General features: G+C 41.0%; 11 protein-coding genes across 11 annotated transcripts; 6 read left to right on the forward strand and 5 right to left on the reverse strand.

Annotated features, from left to right (window-relative positions):
• Positions 1-593: 593 nt before the first annotated feature.
• Positions 594-2,288, forward strand: PUMCH_003575 (uncharacterized protein; the record flags this gene model as incomplete). The annotated part of the gene is made up of 1 exon (XM_063022537.1): positions 594-2,288. One exon carries the CDS (start codon positions 594-596, stop codon positions 2,286-2,288), a length of 1,695 nt encoding a protein of 564 aa, XP_062878607.1.
• A 5,935-nt stretch (positions 2,289-8,223) lies between these two features.
• On the reverse strand, positions 8,224-8,853 carry PUMCH_003576 (uncharacterized protein; the record flags this gene model as incomplete). The annotated part of the gene is made up of 1 exon (XM_063022538.1): positions 8,224-8,853. One exon carries the CDS (start codon positions 8,851-8,853, stop codon positions 8,224-8,226), a length of 630 nt encoding a protein of 209 aa, XP_062878608.1.
• A 120-nt stretch (positions 8,854-8,973) lies between these two features.
• PUMCH_003577 (uncharacterized protein) lies at positions 8,974-13,251 on the forward strand (the record flags this gene model as incomplete). Its single annotated transcript, XM_063022539.1, has 1 exon — positions 8,974-13,251. One exon carries the CDS (start codon positions 8,974-8,976, stop codon positions 13,249-13,251), a length of 4,278 nt encoding a protein of 1,425 aa, XP_062878609.1.
• On the reverse strand, positions 13,238-14,272 carry PUMCH_003578 (uncharacterized protein; the record flags this gene model as incomplete). The annotated part of the gene is made up of 1 exon (XM_063022540.1): positions 13,238-14,272. The coding sequence occupies one exon, from the start codon at positions 14,270-14,272 to the stop codon at positions 13,238-13,240; it is 1,035 nt and encodes a 344-aa protein (XP_062878610.1).
• A 374-nt stretch (positions 14,273-14,646) lies between these two features.
• On the reverse strand, positions 14,647-15,906 carry PUMCH_003579 (uncharacterized protein; the record flags this gene model as incomplete). The annotated part of the gene is made up of 1 exon (XM_063022541.1): positions 14,647-15,906. One exon carries the CDS (start codon positions 15,904-15,906, stop codon positions 14,647-14,649), a length of 1,260 nt encoding a protein of 419 aa, XP_062878611.1.
• Positions 15,907-16,862: 956 nt separating this feature from the next.
• PUMCH_003580 (uncharacterized protein) lies at positions 16,863-17,573 on the forward strand (the record flags this gene model as incomplete). Its single annotated transcript, XM_063022542.1, has 1 exon — positions 16,863-17,573. The coding sequence occupies one exon, from the start codon at positions 16,863-16,865 to the stop codon at positions 17,571-17,573; it is 711 nt and encodes a 236-aa protein (XP_062878612.1).
• Positions 17,574-17,611: 38 nt separating this feature from the next.
• Positions 17,612-18,496, forward strand: PUMCH_003581 (uncharacterized protein; the record flags this gene model as incomplete). Its single annotated transcript, XM_063022543.1, has 1 exon — positions 17,612-18,496. The coding sequence occupies one exon, from the start codon at positions 17,612-17,614 to the stop codon at positions 18,494-18,496; it is 885 nt and encodes a 294-aa protein (XP_062878613.1).
• A 135-nt stretch (positions 18,497-18,631) lies between these two features.
• Positions 18,632-19,504, forward strand: PUMCH_003582 (uncharacterized protein; the record flags this gene model as incomplete). Its single annotated transcript, XM_063022544.1, has 1 exon — positions 18,632-19,504. One exon carries the CDS (start codon positions 18,632-18,634, stop codon positions 19,502-19,504), a length of 873 nt encoding a protein of 290 aa, XP_062878614.1.
• Positions 19,505-19,543: 39 nt separating this feature from the next.
• PUMCH_003583 (uncharacterized protein) lies at positions 19,544-19,837 on the reverse strand (the record flags this gene model as incomplete). The annotated part of the gene is made up of 1 exon (XM_063022545.1): positions 19,544-19,837. The coding sequence occupies one exon, from the start codon at positions 19,835-19,837 to the stop codon at positions 19,544-19,546; it is 294 nt and encodes a 97-aa protein (XP_062878615.1).
• Positions 19,838-20,046: 209 nt separating this feature from the next.
• On the reverse strand, positions 20,047-21,402 carry PUMCH_003584 (uncharacterized protein; the record flags this gene model as incomplete). The annotated part of the gene is made up of 1 exon (XM_063022546.1): positions 20,047-21,402. One exon carries the CDS (start codon positions 21,400-21,402, stop codon positions 20,047-20,049), a length of 1,356 nt encoding a protein of 451 aa, XP_062878616.1.
• A 559-nt stretch (positions 21,403-21,961) lies between these two features.
• Positions 21,962-23,197, forward strand: PUMCH_003585 (uncharacterized protein; the record flags this gene model as incomplete). Its single annotated transcript, XM_063022547.1, has 1 exon — positions 21,962-23,197. One exon carries the CDS (start codon positions 21,962-21,964, stop codon positions 23,195-23,197), a length of 1,236 nt encoding a protein of 411 aa, XP_062878617.1.
• Positions 23,198-23,350: the final 153 nt, after the last annotated feature.

Genomic DNA, 23,350 nt, shown 5'->3' on the forward strand with positions numbered 1-23,350 from the left:
GCCTCATCGCCTCACTTAACAAGGATCAGTCAAGCTCCTCAAAATAGACAAAATGGAAACTTTATGTCATTCTCAGAAAATTGGTGAATATTTGCTCTTCTACGCGGGACCAAGTTCTTTGACGAGTGTTGAATCACAGTTTGATCCACAGACATAACAATTGAGACACAATGAGACAAGTTTGGAAATATAAAAAAAACAAACAAAAACTCGTAAAAATTAATTCAAGCTGACCAACAGAACATAAAGAACACTTGTGATTTCCATTTGATTGAAACGGCACAATTCTTCACATGGTATTTAGGTAACACGAAGTTAGTTGCTATTGTGATTACGTTTGTTCTTGGGATCATTCCATATGCAGAACGGCTAGTTTCCCCGGACTCAATAAATACACGGCGAATTCTTCGAAGCACGGCGGAATAAAATTATCAACTTGCAATGAACAAATTGTTTAAAAGCAGGGTACGTTCATAGATTTCCACAATCTCAATGACTCGAGATATGGGCATCGAATTGGCTTCAAACATACATCAGATCACTAACCATAGAAAAGAGAAGAATACCACGGCTTTGCTAGATACAATAATGCTATGCCAAATGAAATTAACCAAAACGAGATAACGAGGCGAGCCTCACTTACAGTAAGTGCGAGTCAGGCAGCGTCTGCAGCTTTACAGAAGCATTCTCAAACCCCAAATATACCTCAAATTAGAACCAACTCATTAAGAAATCAGGGCCGCACACAGTCAATGAGAGCTTATACATACACACCAAGCGCATCATATCAGACCGGAAAGCAGCTGTTCAGAGCGTCTAGCTTGCGATCAAATATACCAAGTCAATCCCTCCCGCTTCCCACCACAGGTCGAACTAGCTCTTTACGAGCCAACTCCTTACGAGCCAGCTCATTGCGTGCAAATTCACTTCTGCGCAATTCGACACAAAATCATTCAAATAACGACTTCCAACTTCGATCATCAAGTGAAGATACAGAGGGCATTTTGAGCTCGAAAACCGTCACTCATGTTGACCAGTTTGGTGAAGTTCAATCTGTTACAACGGAAATTGTTCGGCAATTACCAGATGGGTCGAATATAATTGAAAAGACAACAAATTATTCGCGACCTAGTTCGAGGTGCAATTCATCCAAGTTCACGCCAAATTCACCTCTTGACACGGAAGGTTACAATATGTCAAGAATAGATGAGGAGTTAAATGATTTCGCCTATTCATACTTAGATGACTCACCAATTCCAAATGCCAATGTTTACGAAAAAAGTGCCCCCAAGATCGAACATGAAGGAATTGGTGAAAATTCAAACCGGAATCGCCAAATTCCTCTAGAACGAGTTCTTGATTCGACTTCTGAGCACGAGCCCATAAGATTAAAGTCAATCCTAAAGAAAAATTCTCAAACCTTTTCCTCTCAGGAAGAATTCAGCGACGCCAAAGCTGACTTAAACGGTTCCCCCTCTGATAAACTTTCAACATCCGACGAGAATGGAATAAAATATTCGGAAACCACATCCAAGGTACACAGAACCCCAGTTGTGGAAACACATGATAACAATAGACACTCCCTGATTAAATCGCTGGCGACCAGGATTAAATTTGCGCCCTCGAGTTCCGATGAGGAGGACAAACACGAAGCTACAGAATTTACAGACAGACGCAGTGGACCTCATTCCTCGAAAGAGCAGCCTGAATCCGATGATAAAATCCTAAGGAGCAATTACAAATATCGGAACCATCACCGGGGCTTTCGATCCCACTCTCTTCGATCCTCAGGTCCCTCGCAAGCTGAGCTTACCAAAAAATCTACAACCTCAACACAGAGCCCCGCAGTTACTGAGCTGCAACAGATTGGTGTATCAAAAAGTCATGATATCGACCCGACCATTGCACCACTACAAGATATAGAAGCTGGAAAACATTTGAAAGGTCCAACACCAACAATTGACAGTTTACCGAGCGAAACTTTGGACTTTGGTCAAAATTCAACACACGATCGTCGCAAAGAAGACCAACTGAAAACCTCCACAAATGTTATAGGAGAGAACTCCTCATTAGCCAGGAATGAATCTGAATCTCTCTCGGCTGTAGAATTCCATACAGGAATTGAAGATACTAATACTGTTCAAAGGAAATCAAAACAGGAAGAAATAAATTCACAGAATACAGTCTCTAACCGACTTGACAATTCGCAGACTCAAAAAAAGGATGTGGACCGCAAAATGGCACGATGGAAAGCTTTCATCAAAAAGTATATGATTTCTAGTCGGTGATTTCAGAGCCATTGGGTGGTATATGACCCGTTTAAACTCCGTGATACCATTAATACACTAAATTGATATCAAATAGATATTTAAGATTAAATACATGAACCGGGAAGGCGTACAAAGAAGTAAAAGATAAAGAAATAGATACCAATACTAAGGACAGCAATCGATTAAATGGGGCAACTACCATTCAGTGTTGAACAGTGCTACACCAAAGGCCGAATTATGAACGACACGTAAAAGCAATAGCACTTGTCCAAAAATTTCAAATGGGGAAAAGCTAGGGAAGGCAAAAGTTCAAATTATATGTATACCAATGACGATGTTTTGGCATGAACCCAATGGTTAGTTGTTTATTGTCACCCCTAGCATTTTTTAATTGATTCTCATTTTTTATTACACTCACATAAAAAGAGAATATTAAGACATGAACATTCTAAACTGGACTGGTATAGACACAATTAAAAATGAAACAAGCCCGAGCTTGAATCAAAATCAAAATTAGTGTTCAAGCGAATAATTGATGACTGGCACATCTCCACTCCAAACAATTCGATCTGGTCGTGCCATCAAAAGGTTTGTCAAAAATTGAATGGTCAAATTTGTGAAAATCACCGTAGAGTGCTAAGATATAACAAGAACCCTTACAAACAGAAGTGGTAGTATCTGAGTGGTAAAATTCTTAACATACGATCAGTAGAAACCTTTATAGAAAATGGAAGAACTGCGCAGTTTCTCAAGGATTCTTTGCAATTGAAAAAATTTGTGAGATTTGGAAAATGCTTTGCTTTCTAAAAGAGAAGATCTATAGCCGTACCATACGTTACTAATATTGAGGTAGACTTGGTATGAATTTAGTATGGTTCTATTGGAAATTATTTTTGCTTCCTTGTTTTCTCGTTTTAATTCAATCTCCACATCGTAAATCTACATTAGATTCTCTACAGTCAGAAGAGCTGGCTATTATCCATCGCATAATTTAGTTAAATATAATATATTTTCCGATACAAAGCCATTAACATTCCAATAATTACATTGCTTGCTTGTTAGTAAAAATGGAGAAGAAATTTATGCTGCATGTGTGTGAGACAAATGAGAACATAAGAATACCGTATTCTTTGTATTGGCATCAATTCATCAAGCAGTGCCATTCCTATATAATATTTGGGACTGAAATTAATTTAGACGAAATAAAAAAGAATTACAAAAGAGCGCCTAGAATGTAGATAATACTACTTACCAGTTATCCTTCACAAACGTATGATGATGTACGGGAATCATAAAATATTGTAGCTATTCGGTTTACAAAATATGCCACACATTTAAAAGATCTTAAGCTTAACAAAATAAATAGTTGCAATAGAGAAAGTATAGCAATTCGGTAAACTAGTGAAAAAATAGCGATGAATCTGATTTATGCATTTTGAAAAAACAAACAATTTAAACAATTCTCACAGAGCATATTTATAACAAGAATTATATCGTTGATGTATTTAATTACATCATTATCACACAGTGGAACCCTAAACAAGTTTTAAAGCAGCGTAAAATTACAAACCCATAACATTTGATCTTATTATCGCTCAATTTTTAGTAGTAGTCTAGTTCTTTTCAACTACCAGATTTAGACACGTTTAATTCATATATATATTGCACTCCAGCCAACATTCTGAGTAAAAAAAACTTGATGATCAAGATACGATCTCTAAAAAAAAATTGAGTATCTGGTAACAATCAGAATCAATATTCCATAATTAGTCTTTATTCATTTAAACAAATTTCTAAGTTTCGGTGGATTGTTTCAAGGATGGAATAGGAAGATTTGTATTGAATTCATGAGCTATAAATTTCCTTGTGAATATGTTTGAACCCTCATGTTCCGATGGATATACAAAGTAGGGCAGTGTTATAGTAATCATGTACCGCTCTTGCTCTAATCTCACGGGAAAAATACAATTCAAGAGATTATGACAATGGAGACAGAAATGAGATTAAAGCATTCACGTCCAAATTCAGAATAAATATTTCTAAGCATCCAAATTATTGTTGGATATTAGTTCGCATTAACTTCCTGAGATTCCGTAATATCACACGCCTGCTTCTCTCCGCTATTCCATAGCAAGCGGAATATATAGTTTGATAGTGCCAAAATACATGAGGATGTGTTGTATGTAGCTCATTATGCGGTGACACGAACTGGGCTTGGGTGACACATGATTGACATTTAAGCACCTAAGAATTAATATAAGATGACTTTATCAATGACGGAGAAAAAATATACTAGTATAAAATATCTCCGTCTAAATGAGTATTAAAATTCTAACAAAGTCCTGTCCTTGTCAATTTTGTTTAGGGTATAAATCGGAATGTAGATGCTTTTCAAAATTCCTCAGGCAGTGTATTTTATTTACACTCCAATAGTAAAGTTGCAATTCGAAGCTCATGAAGAAAAAAAAAGAAACACACAAATGATACGCAAAATATATCTCATCGTGTTTTGACAATTAATATTAAAGGTTATGCTCTTAATGGAATGTTTTTTTAAATTAGATTGCAACTTGTGCACTGTTATAATATTTAGTATTCATTTTTACAGGAATATATGGTATGACACCTCGATAGTTATATAATCATCTATTCCGTATTACTCATTAAATACACGAGAACGAGTAATCGCTAATTGACTCAAAATTGACTTGAAATGATAGACACCGAAATAGTCAAAATCATATTGATTGAATGAACGAAAACATTTTTATCAAAATTGGGAGGGGTTAGTTCACATGTGAGATTAAAGGTCATTGAAAGTGTAGTATAGTGGTAAGGTGGTACAAGTCATTAGTTGGTGGACGTAATACTTTAAAAGGTGTTCAAAATTGTATTTATGCTCTTTGACAACAATGCATGACAATACAATGTTTTATGCTAGTTCCATGCATTGATATATTCGAATTAATATCAATATTAATACTTAGACATTGAAGCGTACATACAATAGAAATGATATAACCAGATACTAAGAGTTTAGTGAGAAATAGCTATGATTCTTGTTTTAGTATCTGTTCTCAACCTTTGCAAAAAAGCACATCTTGTGTGTACATGTAAATGTTTTTGAATTCTCTTCTGGAGAAGAACATACAATTTATTCTAATAGTAGAGGCGAAGGTAGGGATTTATCAGAGTATCTATTTGAACGAAAAAATTGATGACATACTTATGCACTAGCCAGTAATGTATGTTTTTGAATTAATGTTAATTTGTTTGATGATACTGATATATCAATCATTCATATACGTCTACTTTTTCAGTCGACTTCTCATATTGTCAGGCATGATTCAGTGCATAGAGGAGAAACCTTATCATCATTAAAACCTTCAAGGAGAATCTCATCTTTAATGCCATTGGTTTACTTAAAAAATTAATTGATGATTATGTTGTCAAGTCCACTGGGGCTGATTAAATTCCATAGTGTTGTTGATGTACAAAGAATCGAGTTCGATTTTCTTTCTTAGTCTTAATTCATTTTCTATGCTTTGTCCCAACCCAATGCAATGTAGTCGCTTAAACCATATATATTCGAATTTTCATGTCAACCGCTAAACATTTAAATGAATAGATTGGTCCCTCCATGGATACTTGACTAAATTGCCAGATGGATTTGTGCTCGTTCTAAGAGATTATTAATACTTGGTATTTTCAAAGACATTTAGGTGAGTTATTTCAATGAACTTTTTTTTTATTATTCATGTGCTCAATTTCCACCAGTGTCTCAATTTGTCTATTAATTGCTAGTGATTTGTTCTTTTGCTGATAAATAATCATTTCAAAATTACGGAGCATGTACCGCTTGTTGATATATATCTTTTTTAAGTGATTGGTGGAAACATAATATAAATATTCAAAAATATGAAATAAAATAATCCCTTGGCTGTTCTAATCGATCAGCCAATTGTAGCTAACCTCAATTAATTATATTGTTAATCAGACTAGATCTGTTTGTTCTGCTCTGCAATATTACTCATAATTAATAAGTGGAGGAGTGCTTCATCCTGATATCTCTTTTAAAATTAGTATACTGTCTAATTATGTTCTACTGTTAAACCATGTGCCTCTGCCATTTATTTCTGTGATGTTCGTAAATAATGCAAAGGCTAATTCAGATGCTATTGGTATTCGCCATTTCTGATTGGTAAGGTGCTGACGGAGAAGCCCAATTATTATTGAAGTTTCTGCTATAGGTGATGCCCATTGAGATCGAGTAATGGCAGGCAGGTATATTTATGACTGATATTTTTGCTAGGATATTTGATGTACCTATGATAGTCTGACCCTTGATTGGGCTTCAGGCAGTTTTGGTGGGTCCTGAAGTACCGATATGCTCAAAGAATTCTCCACTTTACAATTATAGGTCTTTATCTTTGTAGATGGGTTATTTAAAATTAATGATGAGAGAAAATAGCAGTTGGGAAAGTGTTGAAAAGAAGAAATATGATGTCTGTTTTTGATGTGCAAATTGTGCATTTTTTGTTTCTCTTGAGACACCCAGATGATAATGCAATTTGACATGAATTGAGCGCGGTAAAAAATAGATATCAGTATATAAATTGATGTCAATTTGCTCTTTGGATGTGTCACTAGCAACAGTTGCGTCAGGGCTCCTCTTGTTGTTTGAGAAGAATACGTCAGCTAATGAGCAAGAACGAATATAAGCGGCAGGAATTACAGACGAAAATGACGCTTGAATAATAGGCGAGAAGAGCTCGAAATTGAATGTTTTGTCGGTGGATTCTCTCTAAGTGGAACTGAATGAAGATATGGAGACTTTGTGCCAGAGGTCGAGTGTAGGTCCAAGCAACCATCGATTGCCGATTTTGTCAAGAGTTTCTCTCTTTATTTAATTTTTCTATCAATTTTTTTCTTAACTCATTCCCAAAACTTTGCAAATTTCACTCTAGGCATTGCTATTTCGGAGATTCGAGACGCAGCGGCCTAAAAATGGGAATCATGCAAAAATACAACGCTAATCCTAATGTTGTAGATGCTACATTCTGCTCTACAGATTTAGTAGATTTCTAGTCTGATTGTTAAGAAATCAAAAATTCATGTTTATTATAAATCTTACTTTCATTACCATTACTGTTAGGTAAGTCATAGGGTATCCGCTAGATCACCAAATTGAAAATATCAGGACAAGCTTTTGTTAAAGACAATAATATACATCAAATAAGAAGCTCTGAATAACGACCAAGGGACAGCTTGGCTTGCGAGGGGCCGCAGACATCTCGTTTATAGACTAGATGACCAGATCAGGGTCAAAGCAGTGCCAGCTCTGCTCGATTATATAGAACAACGGATACGAGTTTTCCCTATAAAGAACTCATTGAGAAAATTGATCGTCAAATATGGGACATCAACCAAACAATGACATCGCGATATGATTGTCATTTGTACCTTTTGTGCTTCTGAAGGATGAATGAGCCATTTTCGAAGAAATGACATTCTCTCAATTTAGTGGTCATGACTTGTATTTCAATTCAAAGAGACTTTTTCGTGGTTTCTATTATTGAAAACAATGTATAGTCGCAAGCCTGTGTCAAAACACCACTAACCTAAGAAAAACGCGATTGATGAATGCCTCAGAAGTTCCTTACATTTTTTGCCTATATAAGTGGAATTTAACATTACCGCTCAAGGAGCCAATTCTCAAAAGTAAATTGAAACGGTGTACCATTGAAATTGTTTTTCAGGTACACTGAGTCCATTGCACAACAGAAGGAATGAGAATCATTAAAAGACTTTCATACAAACTCATTCCAGGTGGTCTATACTTGGAAGAACATGCTCAAACTCCTTATTATCAACGTCTAAATCGTCAGAAGTTACGATTGTCCGATGTCGTTACTCAACCGTTTCGCCATTACACTCTGGTAACCTGAATATTTTACCGGTAGAACTCAGGTCTTGAGGTGTTAATTCCATATTCACAAAGGGCGTTGCTAAGATCTTCCAACGTTAGAACAATTTTTCCCTGCTGATTATTAGAGTTTGTTGAAAAGACCTGTGTTGGCTGGTCATTAGTACCATCAACGTTATTGCTCGACCCATTATTCTGTTGATTGGCGTATTGTTGACCTTGCAAAAGCTGCTTTGCCCTTAGCTGTGGGTTCGAAGAGTTGTACACAGCAGAAGAACTTCTTATCCTAGAGTACTCGTAGGTGTCCTGAGAGATATCACTTATAAATTTCTGTGTTGCCAATGCCAACAATCTCTTGATTCTTACGTCGGAAGTTTCGAATCCACTCTTGCTTAAGTAATAGTCTGTGACAGCATCAGGGATTATGGGAGCAAGATCATCATCCATCAATTGAAGAATCTCTTTAAAGGTCTTTTCAGTTTTCCCTAAATCTGGGACTTGAGTATTTGTCTGCTTTGCGCTATCCTCAGACTCTTGCGGATTTGTGATGTTGTCTGGGATATCATGCCCTGAAACAAGCTCTTGATCTATCGAGTCATCAAATTCCTCATCGAGAATATCTATATTATTATCTATTGGCGTCGCTTCGGAGGGCATTCTTGGTGTTGTTTGTCAGTACTAGTTGATGAAATGATAGTTTCACCCCGCGGTAACAGGATGCACACCACGTCGAACCTATCTGGAGTTCAAATTGAGAAAAACAGCTAAAATGCAAAAATGAATCCATTTGAGTCAACAACATTCGGCAATTCGCTATCCTTAAGAGTGGATGGCGCTATTGGCGCCATGTCTCTTTCGCCGAACGGCCGAGACGCAGTTTTGGCTGGAAGAAAGGGACTATTTGTTATAGACCTTGATGATCCATTCTTAGCACCTCGATGGCTACATCATATAACATCGTGGGAGGTCGCTGATGTCCAATGGTCACCACATCAAACTGTCAAACCATCTTGGTGTGTATCGACCTCAAATCAAAAGGCATTGTTGTGGGACTTATCGAGACCTTCAAATAATGCTATACAAAATGTTCTTCATAGACACGTGCGGGCTATCACCGACATCAATTTCCATCCAAAAGACCCTGAGCTACTAGCTACATGCTCAATTGATACTTTCGTTTATTGTTGGGATATGAGGACACCGCGACGGCCGGTTGCCAAATGGGCGGAATGGAGAGCCGGAGCTACGCAAGTGAAATGGAACAAGAATGATCCTTATCAAATAGCATCCAGTCATCACCACAGTTTCTACATTTGGGATTCAAGAAAGGGGGCATTGCCCTTGTTGACAATCGAGAACGCCCACCATGGTAAAATCAACGGATTGGATTTTAGTTCGAGCGAAAATCGCTTGATAACATGCTCCAATGATAAGTCCGTGAAAATCTGGAACCTAGATCGTGATTGGAGCCAAGAGTTAAAACCAGCTGTTGTTGTAGAGGCCGAGTTTCCGATCGCGAGGGCCCGCTCGCTTCCATTCGGTGATGACGATTGTTGCGGTATCATGCCTGTTCGTGGTGGCAACAATGCAATTCATTTTTTGAACTATAGCAAAGCGCAGGTAGAGTCAAAAGATGCAAATCAAGTTGTGTACATGAAACTCGAAACGGAGGTCCTGTTTAAGGGCCATCATGGTCCCGTGAAGGACTTTTTGTGGAGGGTGCAGCATGAGCAATATACTGAGCATCAAAAGAAGGACAGCTGGAAGGACTTTCAATTAGTGACCTGGTCACCTACAGATTATGATTTGAAACTATGGCCCATTGATAAAAAACTATATGAATTGGCAAACTACAATCCTCAACACAAACGTGATATGGCAGTTTTCGAAAGCTCTGATGTAATTCTGTCTGCCAATGAAGGGGAAAACACCAGTTCAAGCGAGACGAAGCAAATCCCCACAAACCCAATGTCATACAACTCGTACATTACCGAGCCTGAAACTTCACTCAAAGACCTTATGAAAGTCACTAATGAAGATTTACTTTCGCGACTCGCGCTATTTGAAATTAAGAAAATGGAAGAGCAGGAGAATTCATCAGCCGTCATGAATCACTTGAACTGGATTTCAGGTGTCCGTATGGGTACAAAGACTTCATCTAGTGATGATGTGACACCAAACTCAACGGAGGGTCCAAGAAGCGATGGTCCAACAAATTTGGGCGAGGAAATCAGTATTGTGGGGCATAAATTTCCTAAGATCAGGTTTGAAAAGATTTCTGTTTCGACGGGCAACATCATTCTCTCTTTGAGAGGTCCGGTTCCTACTAATTCGGACGAGGATCGAGCTTCGTTTCAGGAAACTAACAAAGCGACAGAGACTTCAACAGCAGCAGATCTATCATCGACGCAAAAGCTGGCTAATGCGGCACTGGGTGATAAATCAAGCGGGCGGCCTATTGCAGATAATTCAAACAACATCTCGCTCACAACTGAGAAAGGACTTAACCAGGAAACTTCAGCTCAAAAGGGTGCTTCTAAAGTTCAGGACGTTGATGATCATACAAACACGCAAAATGACTTATCAAATTCCAAGATACAGGATTTAAGTACGGAGAACAAGTTGATTTTCATAAGACTTGAGATTAGATTTCCCAAACAGTACCCGCATGTTGCACCATCTGAGCAAATATCAAGGCTGAAACGGCATCCAAGGCAGAAAAAGTCTCAGAGCGTTCGATTCTTCATAGAGGAAACACATGAATTGAACAATGATATGAAAACCATCATGCTTCACAATTTGGGGAAAATTTCTCATTTTTACACTACCAAGTATAACAGGTACTGTCTCGAACCTTGTTTGCGATATCTTCTAGGAGATAGAATTGATCTAGATGATTCATTGATGTTGTCTAGTGAGACAAGGCTTCTGAATGGTATTGAAGAGCTGGGAGAGATTTTCGGGGAACCATTTGATCGCGCTGGTAGCGCTCAAATTGAACTGTCTCAGTTGGATGGTGAAATGAAATTTGCTGAAAATATTATCCCAGATTCTGCGCTATCTACTGGCATGACAAATCCTCTTTTGTTCTCCAAGAATTCAGAGAATGACGTTGAGGATGAAGAAGATGATGATTATCATGATGAAGATTTAATTTCAGGAGTAGATGATGATCTCGCAATTGGAAACGACATTTTTGGAGATATGAATAAATTTAATGATGATTCACGGCTCAAGCTTAAGAACATCAAGCACAATATTACTCCACTTCCAAAAGCATGCAGCGGTGTTTGGGCTCGTTCCGGAAAGCTAGTCTGTTTCTTTGGCTCTGGGAATGGCCACGTGGATAATAAAAGAGAAGTTCTGGATCAGAAACTAATAATGAGTGGAGCAACAACTGTGCCTCAAAATGAAAAACTTTCTGTCCCAGAACCAATCATGGGATTGCGTAAACTCGACTCAGTTGCTGCAGATACAAGAGATTTACCTGGTATTGTCAAGGCTTTGAGCAGTGATCCTCTTACTGACGAAGAAAGCTCGCAATCTTCCGATGACTACTCTGATGATTGGGAAGAAGTTCTACGTGATGATATGAAACATCATTGCAACATTCCAACGACTTTTAAAGATAGCTTCACTTTGGGAAGAATGAAGGTGCCTAGGAGCTCCAAAAACTCATTTACACAAAGAATGAGCGGAAAGGGTACCACCTCTGTATCTTCATTTGTAGATGACATTACGCTGAGATCAACAAAGAAGAACAAACGGGATAACAATTACAAGCACTACATTCGAGTTCATGACATGAGCCATTTAATTCCTGATAAACCTGAATTTGCGAGAGCATGTCAAGTTTCTGGCCCAAGTATGAGTACTGTGGCAGCACACAATAGCAGAGTGACTCAAGAAAATGGTTTTGAAGATATTGCTGAATGCTGGAAAATTATCGAAATGCTACTCACAACATCTTATCAACAGCAAAATCTTATTGAGGCAATGGAAATGAATCAATTCTTTAATCTCAATTGGGGCTACCACCCTTTTGGTCATTCATGGCTAGTGAAAATGCTCTTCGAATACTTTGAGCGGAGAAATAACTTGCAAATGCTTGCTATGATGGCGTGCGTTTTACATGAAGGTGATCAGAAAAATGAAGCTCAAACTGTAGCTGGTGGATTGAATGAGGGAATTCAAGGATTGGGTCATTGCGAGTCTCTTATAGGCTACAATGAGGAGTTCGCGAAGAACTCCATGAGTCAATCAGTCACCTCAAGATCAAATTCTCTTGTGAATGAAAGAGGAGTCTTTGCCTACAATCCTAACTTAATGAGAAAATCATACGATGCTGGTTCTGTTTCTAATCATATCATGGGCAACAGAGCCACTTCAGATAGACGATTGTTGGATTCTCAAAAAAACGCAAAGAAACTCAATGTCTTGAAGAATCAAGGTAAAGTTCAACGGACCCTGAATCCTAGGCCTACTAGGAAAGAACGCTCGAAACCTACGGTATCTGTTTCAATACGAATGACAAACTCAGCCGAGTTTGATCTTGGGTATGGATCCCAGAAGTCGCGACTCTTAGATGGTATCGACGAAGATTCTATTTTGAATTATAGGCGAAAATACGCGGAATTACTTTACTCTTGGGACCTTCCTTATGAGCGGATTCAAATGCTCAAATTCAATTTTGAGGGAAGTGAATTAAGCGAATCAATTCCACATACTCGAGAGTTCTCCTGCTACTACGGTATTAGAAACAGGAAAGTATTTGACGAAAAACTGAGCTTGTTGGATCCAATTTCTCCTGTACAAACTGCTACCTCCAATTCGTGGAATAGTCCAAAAAGAAATAAGATTCAGTATTGTTCACTTTGCAACTTAGTGGCATCTAAACGAATTCTCTTCTGTCTCAATTGTGAGCATGTCCTACATTTTGGTTGCGCAGCAAGCTGGTGGAATAGTGGTGAAGATGATGATCAAACATGTCCTACAGGTTGTGGATGCGATTGTGCCTCCAGCAACTCAGTGTTCAACGAGATTAAATCTTTCTAGTGGGTGCTATTTGGTTCTTAAGAGCCTCATCCCACTCTTCGACTAGCTTGTCCAAGTACGCCACCACATCCTCGCAACCTGATGGATCTATATCGGAAACTCCCAAATATCCATGTCCAGAGCGATCGCTCAACGATGCATGCTTTTTGTCTTGAGCGAGATCTTGCAATGCTGCAGCGACAGGAGCATTTGCTGCAGTGTAACCAGAAATGTTATGTATAACTGAGCCCAGAAATCTTGCAATGTAGAATAGGATCAACATGCCGTAGTAAGTCAAGAAGTTGAGATACTGGAAAAAAGAGAAGCTTGTGAAAATTCCTGGATGAACCACGTACGAGAAAATATCATCTTGGGCCCTCAAGCTTTTGTAAGTTCCAGTATGAAGCAAATCTACCAATCTCTTTGAGCCCTCGTAAGGCTCAGGCGATTTCAAAAGGTCTAGGTCATCAAACGACAAGTATTTGGACTTGGACATGACAGAAGAAATCCAGATTATTCTACCGCCGCCACTGAGCAAAGACTTGATCCTGTGGATGAAGTAATATGGCCCAAAAACATTCCCATGGAAGACAAGACCAAGTCCATCCTTGGACTGTCTGCCGACTGCTTGGATTTTGTAAGTGGGATATGTAACGGCATCCAAAAGGTTGGTGCAAATACACTTGCAAGCCTTGATCCAATCGATTCCATCATAACAACCTTGAGCTGCATTGATGAACAAATAGTCGATGTGTAGGAACTTCTTTCGTAATTCTTCACCAGCATTGAGAATAGAGACGTTGTCGGTGAAATCAACCAAAAGGTAGTCGAATTCTAACCATCCGGTACGCTGCGGCAACTTCTCTCGGCAGAAATCTCTGATGGCTGTGATTACCTCCTTGACTCTTGGAAGTGTTCTAGAAGTCACCACAATGGTAATGTTCGTGGAACTATCGATCTCGCTGAGCAACCTGTAGGCAATGTTCAAGCCCAAATTGGAATTGGTGCCTGTGATGACGGCAACTTTTCCTTCTCTAGTCATTATTGTAGTGAATGATCGAGTTTCTTTCAGAATGTGGAGCGATTCTGCAAGATTGCATGTAGGTCGAGTAGACTATATACGATATGTGGGTACGACGTAGGGCAAAAAAATAGTGTAAAATCGGGAATTCGAAAAAAAGAGCAAAACTTCGCCTAATGATTATATTTAAGATTTGGCTGCAACCATGAAGTGATCAAACAAATGTGTATTATAATTTATACTGGAGTTCATGAACGGTAGGATGGGCAAGAAACTAGGCCTTGCAATTAGTCGTTCAGAGGAGCTCCATCAATGCAAATGGATTTTTGAGATAACAATATGTAGGATAGAACCAGAGATTCCTGAGGTTGAATTTTGACCGGATTATGCGTCACTTATTCGGTATGGTTCCATTTATTCTTGGAGGCACGCTTAGCCTGAAGAGCATCAAGAACTTCTAATTTGACTTCGTCAAGGCCGCTCTTTTCGCTAGGAATACTGATGATACACATCAAACCATTGATGGTACCGCTGATAGCCAATAAGAGCCCAACTATAGAGCAGACCACACTTATCCAGGCGGGCTGGCCCGTGGTGAAGCCGATTCCTACCTGGATACCAACCACTAACGCCAAGGAAATAAAGAAGTACAACGCTCTCCATGTGAACTGGAACGGAATCGTGGTAGCCTGATATGTATCCAATTCTTGGATAATGTCAGCATATAGATCAATAGGAGCTGGCGGACGTTCGGCTTCCTTCTCTATAGTGTTAAATTTGAATTCCACGGAATATCCGAAATGATCGGAGTAGGAGCATGAATATGGTGCCGGAAGCATCTCAGTAAACACAACCTTCGCTTGTACTGGTTGCAATTTGGCTTGATCAAACAAAGCAAAATCAAGCCGCTTTGCTTCGTGAAGTTCACGATTGGCTCTCCAGGTGTTGTGTTGCGAATCACAGGTGATACCACCGATCTCAATTTGCTCAAGAGGTGGCATTAGGGCGATCAACTCATTTGTCGTCATATTGCTTCCGTAAAGGGCATCCCAAGAATCTACAAGGCCACCCTCTTGTGTGAAGATACGATATGGTAGAGATTCGGGCTCCGAATTCAAATCTCCAACTTGTATTACTGCGTAACCACCCTGTCTGAGTAAAGAGTGGAACTTGGCCATATCCCAAGCTTGACATGTCCGATGGGTCAAGTAGGCTGCATCTCCTGTTAGAGAGTATGGAGCATGCATGTGGCTGTTAAGAACAGCCAATTTGCTGGCATTAGGCAAACCCGTGTCTATTATGGTAACAGCAATGCTCTTGCCAACATACCAGTCTCCCCTGAAGAAAGCGCTGGGCCTTCCGTTAATAGGAAACCGATAAAGAAAGGTACTCTCGATTGGATATTTCAGTAGGATGCATAATCCTGGACCTGCAATCACTCCAGCCCGGAACCTTCTCCTATATGGGTAAGCACGTTCGCATACCGTACTGATGTATTGCCAGTCCTTCTCCACCCAGACTTCTTGAAGCGCAACAATATCATGCTGAGCCTCGGATATTTGATTTCCGATCGCTTGTAGGCGCTCTTCTCGGAATTTCGAGAGATATTTAAGGCCCCAGCAATTAAGCGTAAGGAGCTTGACTGAGCTATCCATAGCAGGCAGTATGAGTCCAGACGGTAAGAAATGTAGCTAGTAGCTTTTACAGGACTTCGATCTAGCAGTACCAGTAGGTTTTCTGTTCCGAGGATGTGTAATTTATCTAGATGGATGTGATAAGCGAAACGTAAATACAATGAAAATTAGTATATTCCGATTCGGTGATTTGGTGATAAATTACAACTCATGGATCAAGCTTGGGACTTTGTACACCCAAATTGATTTTTTTCTCCTTCGGATCAAGTCTTCTTTCTTCCTATTTCATGTGTAGCAAAGAAACTCACAGATCCTCACGTTGCAAGGGAGTAGCGACAGAATGTGAAGACGGTGGTCAAAAATTAGGCATTATTTTGATGACTAGATTTAATCTTCTTCCGAGTAAGGTCTCTTTTGCACTTTCACATTGCTATTGCTTCGAGAATCAGTACGCTTCAAAATAGACAGATGGAAGAGAATAAGATTATAGAAATATCTATGCAAAGAGCAAGTACACCTATCTGAAAAAGGTGAATTGAATGAGTTGCAGTCATAACTGACTGCAAGTTTGCCAGAAGATCAACCATTATATGAGAGGCATCTGCTCTACGAATTTTAGTCGAAAGCCGCGGTAGAATGATCTAAATCAAAATCATCGATTCAACCGAATTTCTGTAACCTGTCTGGCTTAAAACATCAGCAGCAAGAATATGCCCTTTTAACACGAATAGTGTCCAAACATAGGTCTTTTCGAACGCCAAGACAGCAAAAACAAAGGCAAAAACAAAAACTAAATAAATCAATACCCTAATTATCATCCCCATCCACTTTAACAAATTTCTCATTTGTGAATAGACAGATTATGATGTTTAGTTGCCATCAGTGCACCACACTCGATTCCCAGATTCTATATTTCTTCATACAGGAAAGTAAACAAACCAGATATCAGAGAAACAAAATAAATTACACAGCCAAGGATGCTCCCGTTCTATTCGGGCAAACTGTCCTTCGAAGAATTCCTGCGCGTCAAGGAGGAAATGCAAGAGTTGAGCGTGCAATTCCAAGACTACGCTTCTTTAACGTATTCCGCACTACACAAAGCAAAACAACAACACATTCTTGCCACGAGAGAGCTTGCGCTGCAAAGGAAAAAACTCAAGGACGAAGAGGCATTGATAAAGTCTCAGAATGAACAGAATAAGGCAACGCGAGAGGCAAACTTAAACAGCCTCCATGTTAAGCAAGAGAAAGTAGCCGCGTTGGCAACGCAACTACAAAATCTAAAAAACACAAAAAAGGCTCTAGAGAATGAAATAGACGAGGCAAAATTTGATACCACAAGGCTAGAAAGATCGTTCTCGGAGGTTCAGCAGAATATGATAGTCCAGAACCGAAAAGATAATGAGGAGCTCGCGAAATACGAAGCATACATGGGACTTCAAGTGGAGGCCGTTGCCAACGATCATTTAAAATTTAAATTTCTTAATGCTGGCGGAAGTAGTACTGATGAGGAAATATTTTTCCATTTATATGTTGGCGGAGAAGACTACAAAATTGGCGAGTCGTCTCCAGCCCTTTCAGCAGAGCAAACTAGCATATTGGAAGCAGATCTTAATTCGCATGGTGAAATCATGCTTTTTCTCAAAAAAATACGATCGGTCTTAAAAACAAACCTGAGAAAAAGTTAAGCCGGTGTTTTGTCAGTTTACCACCCACCCACCATAGAATGAGGCTCTTTAATCTAGTTGCGGCTCTCCAGTTCTCCATTTTCTTTGTTGCTGCACAGTTCGAAGATTTACTGAGCAAAAATTTGACTGATTCCTCGAATCCAATGATACGATACTTCGACAATAGAGAACAGCTTGAGGCATCCCCTTTCTGGGAGCAGTTCATCGATAAGCGATACATTTTAACGATCAGAAGCGTCATGATATGCTTAAAAGATGAGAAAGTCTTCTTAATTTTCAACGAGGAGGATCAAAAGAAGAAATACCAGCAATGGGTGCCATGGATCGGTCGCAGCACGAACCAATTATTTTTTACAGAAGTGAGTTTTGGTGATGATGTATACTGGGTCGGCTCGGATAATTACCCGATCCTTACTGTTTCAGCTGAATACTCATCTCTGCCGGTCCAGATTGAGCGTGAATTGGTGCACGGTAACTCCATTCGTCTTAATCCTTCCTTGCTGGTTCTGTTGGGAATTCTCTACACAGGGTGGAGAGTTGTCATGGAATCAACCAATTCCTTGTATGTAGCTGAAAAAGAGAGTATCATTTGTCGTGCCAGTCCAGGCGTCAGAGTTCAGCTTCAAGTCAGCAACAAGATGCTCTCCTTCCCATCTGCCCGCACCCGCACGTTGGAGTACAATATTAAAACTCAAGAATTCATACCCAGTGATTGGAGTTTGATTTCAAGTGAGGTCAGTGATCAGAAAGTGAAAGGCATGCTATTGTCCACGCTGACCATGTTTGAACGGGCGCGTTGTGTGACCAACGAAGCAATGTTTGAATCCCAGAGCCAGCGACAATTAATCGAATACCAAACAGTCTTTAACCACACTTCCCTTTTTGATCATTCAAATGGACACGATTCTCCGCACATTTATTAGTGTGGTCTTACCCATTCTATCATTACACATATTTCGAGATATCATACTCAATAAATATCAGACAAACCCGAGGAATATACCGGTCTTCACTACAAAGACCAATTGAAAATCTTACTATAGCAAATTTAAAATTGTATGTCCATTTTATCTCTAGGTAGTTCGACAGCCTGCATGTCACCTTACATCCATTTATCTACTTCTCTACTACAAAACAACATGTCCCAAGAAATAGGTCAATTGCTCTCCCAACTTGTGGAAACAGCTCCTCCCGGAGAGCTTGAAGAGGTCCACAATGACTTGGTATCCATTGTTCCAAGCCAACTGAGTGTGGTGAGCAAAACAGTCACACGTTTGGCAGAAAATCAGGGTATGCTACTTTCTGGTAAAGGAATTGCCCACCAAGAGAATAAAGACTCCGCTTCCGGAAAGTTTTGGGACTTTAAAGAGAAGAAAAAGTACAACACTAGCTTCAAAGGCGGGAAGGTGTACGATGTTGAAGCAGCCACTCCAACAGCCGAGTATCCCGCATTTTACGACGATTTGAGCAAGAATTTGGAGCAATACGGAGATAAGCATTTTCCCTCCGAGTTCGCTTTCGAAATAGTTCCCGTTTCGTCGACAAAGGTCTCCATTACCCTCATAGGACAGAAGCTCAACAAGAGCAATTTCTACACGGGAAGATGGCACTCCCACTACGTGTTTGAGAAATCACAGACTACACATGGTGAGATTGCGTTGGATATACATTATTATGAGGAGGGTAACGTTCGATTGGACTTCAAAGAAACTGTAGATGAACCGTGCGAGTTCAGCGCCGACGCAATCGTCGAGTTCATCAGATCAACCGAGAACGCTGTCTCGATCAAGGCTATTAATCAGTTCAACGTGTTGAACCAGAAATACTTCAAGAACTTGAGAAGATTGTTGCCTGTCACCAAATCCAAGATCAACTGGGGTAACGCTATCGGAAACTACAAGTTGGGATCGGATGTTGTCAACGAAAGATAAGCGTCGTTTGTCTTTGGCACTTTTGCAATTCCCGTATCTTTATCTGAGGTGGTAGAGTGTCCATATAACAATGAAAAGCACGAGTATAATCCCAACAATTCTAGTCAAACTGGCATTTCTGGTCATAACAGTTTGTAAATCTCCGCTGGTTCGACGCACTTTCAGCCACAAGTTGCTGAAATTGTCGTTTAGAAGATCAAGGGTCAGCATTTCTTGCTGCACACGTCCGTTTATGTCGCGATCGACTGTTTCTCGAAATAGACTGAGCGTGTGTGACAAGTCATCGAACCGCTGGTTGTTCTGTTGTTCTCTATGGCCATATAAGTTGGACATTATGTGGTTTTTTTCTTTGTTGTAGGAAGTAGGTGTTTGAAACTATGGTTATCTAGGTGCAGGACAGATTAAGAATGGGATATCGAAAATTGCAAAAAGTGATTAATAAATATGATTCTAGGATGGCAAAAGTATTGACATGAAGAAACGTGTATACTTAATTGTAAACAGAGCTCGCGATTATTGGACCCAGGATTGTACACGCTTCCCTAGTATCTGGTCTGGTAGGGGTATGGAACCTGTCCTTGTTGCTGATAAGAAGAATTTGGAATTGGGGCAGAACCTTCCTGGCCAAATTGCAGCGGGATGTTATTTCCAAATCCATAAGATGTCGGCTGTGCTGTCAAGCGTGGATCATTGTTGCTGGGTTGCGTTGGTGGATATCCCTGCAGCGCTTGATTCGAAGGGTATGGCAAAGGACCTGTAGCGGCCGCTTTCTGACGCATGCTCACGAGGCCATCGAGGAGTTCGTTGTAGTTCTTCGTCTCATGACTCAATTGATCATTCATCACTCGTAATTCGTCGCTCCGGGAGCTGTAAGAGTCGATCAATCTTGCCAATGTGGCCTTGTGAGGAATGATTTGATTGTACAATTGAGTGATCTCCTCCTCGGCCGCTGGGTCTGGGCTAGAGGACAAGAGCGAAAGAAGCTTATCGATTTTACGGTTCTCTACGTTAATGAGATTCGCCTCGAGCTCTTCCTCACGGGCGAGTTCCTCCGCAGTCTTTGAGATTACTGGGGTCACATAGTTGAGCGGAAAAATACCCGTCTTGCCGTTGGGAAGAGATCCCCTCCACCAGTCGCGATACACGGACTCAATGACGGTTATGATATCGCCCTTGCGAAATGACAATTCGTCTGCCTCATAAGATATTAGATCGTAGAGTGCACATACCTTCTTGACGCTTGCGATTGATGCATGAGAAGCGGATTTTGGGCCCGAGTCCTTCTTTTTGACCTCCTGCTCTCTGTTCTGCGCCTGTGGAAGTGGTTTCTCACTGAGGTACGCCTTCCGCAAAGACTGCTCTCTCTCATACTCCTGGACAGACAACTTGAGGGCCCGATCTAGCTCCATATCCTGCTGGTTCCGTTCCTGCGACGACAACGCCTGTTTGGCAGGCTTATCAGGAAGGTTGGTGAGGTACTGGCTATACCTCAATCTGACCTGGTTGTAGGCATCGGAGATGGGTTTCAACGACGGGTCAGACTTGAACGAGCCGTGGAGCTGGCCGATGGTGTCCGCGATGCGGATCTTGAGCTCCTTATGGAGTTTCTTGTCTGCAAGCTTCTTGATCAAGAACTCGTTCAAGAACGACGTGGATGCAATCTCCTGCTGCATGCGCGAGCCGCAGTTCTCGGCCAAGGCTACCATAAGCGAGAGCGTGCGGAGAATGGTGTTGGCGTCTTTTTTGCTCAAACAGGTTTTGAGGGCTGTGATTGCCGTTTTGGTGTTTTGCTCTGGCGCGGCCGACACGGCGTCGCAGACCTCCATGATGAGCCGCCAGTCGTCGCTGGTCAACGTTGCGTCGGTGGCTTTCTGTATGAGGATGTCCAATTGGGGCATTCGTTGATGTATTATGGGATATGACTATGAGTCGTCAGTTTAAGACTCACTGTGGCGGCCTGCAGAATACCAATAGGAGAGGTAGTCCCCCCACACAAAAGACAGCCAAGACAGACCTGCATGGGATCAGAGGGTCCTCTCGACAAAAAGAGAGAAACCTCAAGGTAAAACGACGGAAAAAAATGGTGAGCGCATGGGAACAGCACTGAAAAATCGAGAAAAAATTGACGTAGTGGAATCACCGAAAAAATTGGGAAAAACCCCCACCGCAAAGCCAAAATCGGCCCGACCCTTATAAACTATTCTTCTAGAATGCACAGAACGGATCCCAGTGTTCTTCACGCATTTGCATTTTTCACCCCCAGGCATGTCACGTGCAGGTCTTCAAACCGCAACACTGTTCCCGTCTGGTACTTAAACGCATGTATATACTTCCGGCGGTTCTTTCCTGTAGCTGTGCTTTTCTGTAAAACCACAATTGTCCAGACAAACCCGCTCGTCACGTTTTTTTTAAGTACGCTCGTCTTGTTCATATAGTTATCTACGTAAACTCTCCACCATGAGCTCAGTACAAAAAGTCCGAGCAGCACATCTAGACGTGCCAGAGAACAAGCACAGAAGACGAGGCTCCTCCGTGGGCCTGATCAATTTGGGCGACACCTCCGTTCCCGGCTTTTCGACCATGAAGGTCAGCGCCAGCCAGAGAGACCGGCTGGAGGCCCGGATGCGGGAGCTCAGCGCCGAATCGAAGTCGGACGGCGCCATTTTGCGCAAGATCTTGGTGGCATACAAGGAGTTGACGTATCGCCACTCGTGGATCAATCCGTTCATTGTGCTTGTGGCCATTGTGGGCACGTTTTTCTTCGGTGACCAGAAAACAACGCTTCACGCGTACCTAGAGAAGCTTTTGGTGGTCTCGTATCATATCGAAGGAACCGATCAGTACGGGAAGGGTGTGAACGATTTCTACTTTGTGGGCTTCTATGCGCTCTTTTTCACGTTTTTCCGCGAGTTCTTGATGTGCTGTGTGTTGCGTCCGCTGGCCCACTTCTTGGGCGTCAAGAAGGCAGCCAAGGTCAAGAGATTCATGGAGCAAACATACTCTATGATATACTACGGCTTGTCCGGCCCGCTCGGATTGTGGGTCATGTCGCTGACGCCCTTGTGGTTCTTCGAAACAACGCCGTTCTACTTGGACTACCCCCATAAGACCCACGATTTCTACTTCAAGGTCTACTACCTCGGCCAGGCCGCCTTCTGGGTGCAACAGTCGGTGGTGCTTGTTCTTCAGCTCGAGAAGCCTAGAAAGGATTTCTATGAGCTCATCTTGCATCACATCGTCACCATTGCCTTGATTTGGTGCTCCTACAGATTCCACTTCACCTGGATGGGTTTGGCTGTGTATGTGACCATGGATGTTTCGGACTTCTTCTTGGCGTTGTCCAAGACCCTCAACTACTTGGACTCTCCTGCCGCCGGCCCGTTCTTCGTGTTCTTCGTGTTTGTGTGGATCTACTTGAGACACTACATCAACATCAAGATCTTGTGGTCAGTGCTCACCGAGTTCAAAACCGTCGGTGAGTGGGAGTTGAACTGGGATACCCAGCAGTACAAGTGTTGGATCTCGCAACCAATCGTGTTTGGCTTGTTGTTTGCCTTGCAGCTCCTCAATGCCTACTGGTTGTTCTTGATCATTAGAATTCTCTACCGTTATGCCGTCGGTGGAGTCGCTGAAGATGACAGAAGTGATGACGAGGATGATGACGAGCCAAGTGAGACCAAGAAAGATATTTAATTAATGTGTGTATGAGGTGGCATGTGGAGGTGTCTGGTCTCCCGCTCAATGTACGAAATTGTACGAATGCTTGTAGAACAATAATAGTTAAAGTCAGCTCATTTCGTGACATTTATGTGATTCTGGGTCGTATTGTTGTTGGACCTTCTATGT

This window comes from Australozyma saopauloensis, chromosome 4, assembly GCF_035610405.1.
Source record: "Australozyma saopauloensis chromosome 4, complete sequence".
Classification (NCBI taxonomy): domain Eukaryota; kingdom Fungi; phylum Ascomycota; class Pichiomycetes; order Serinales; family Metschnikowiaceae; genus Australozyma; species Australozyma saopauloensis.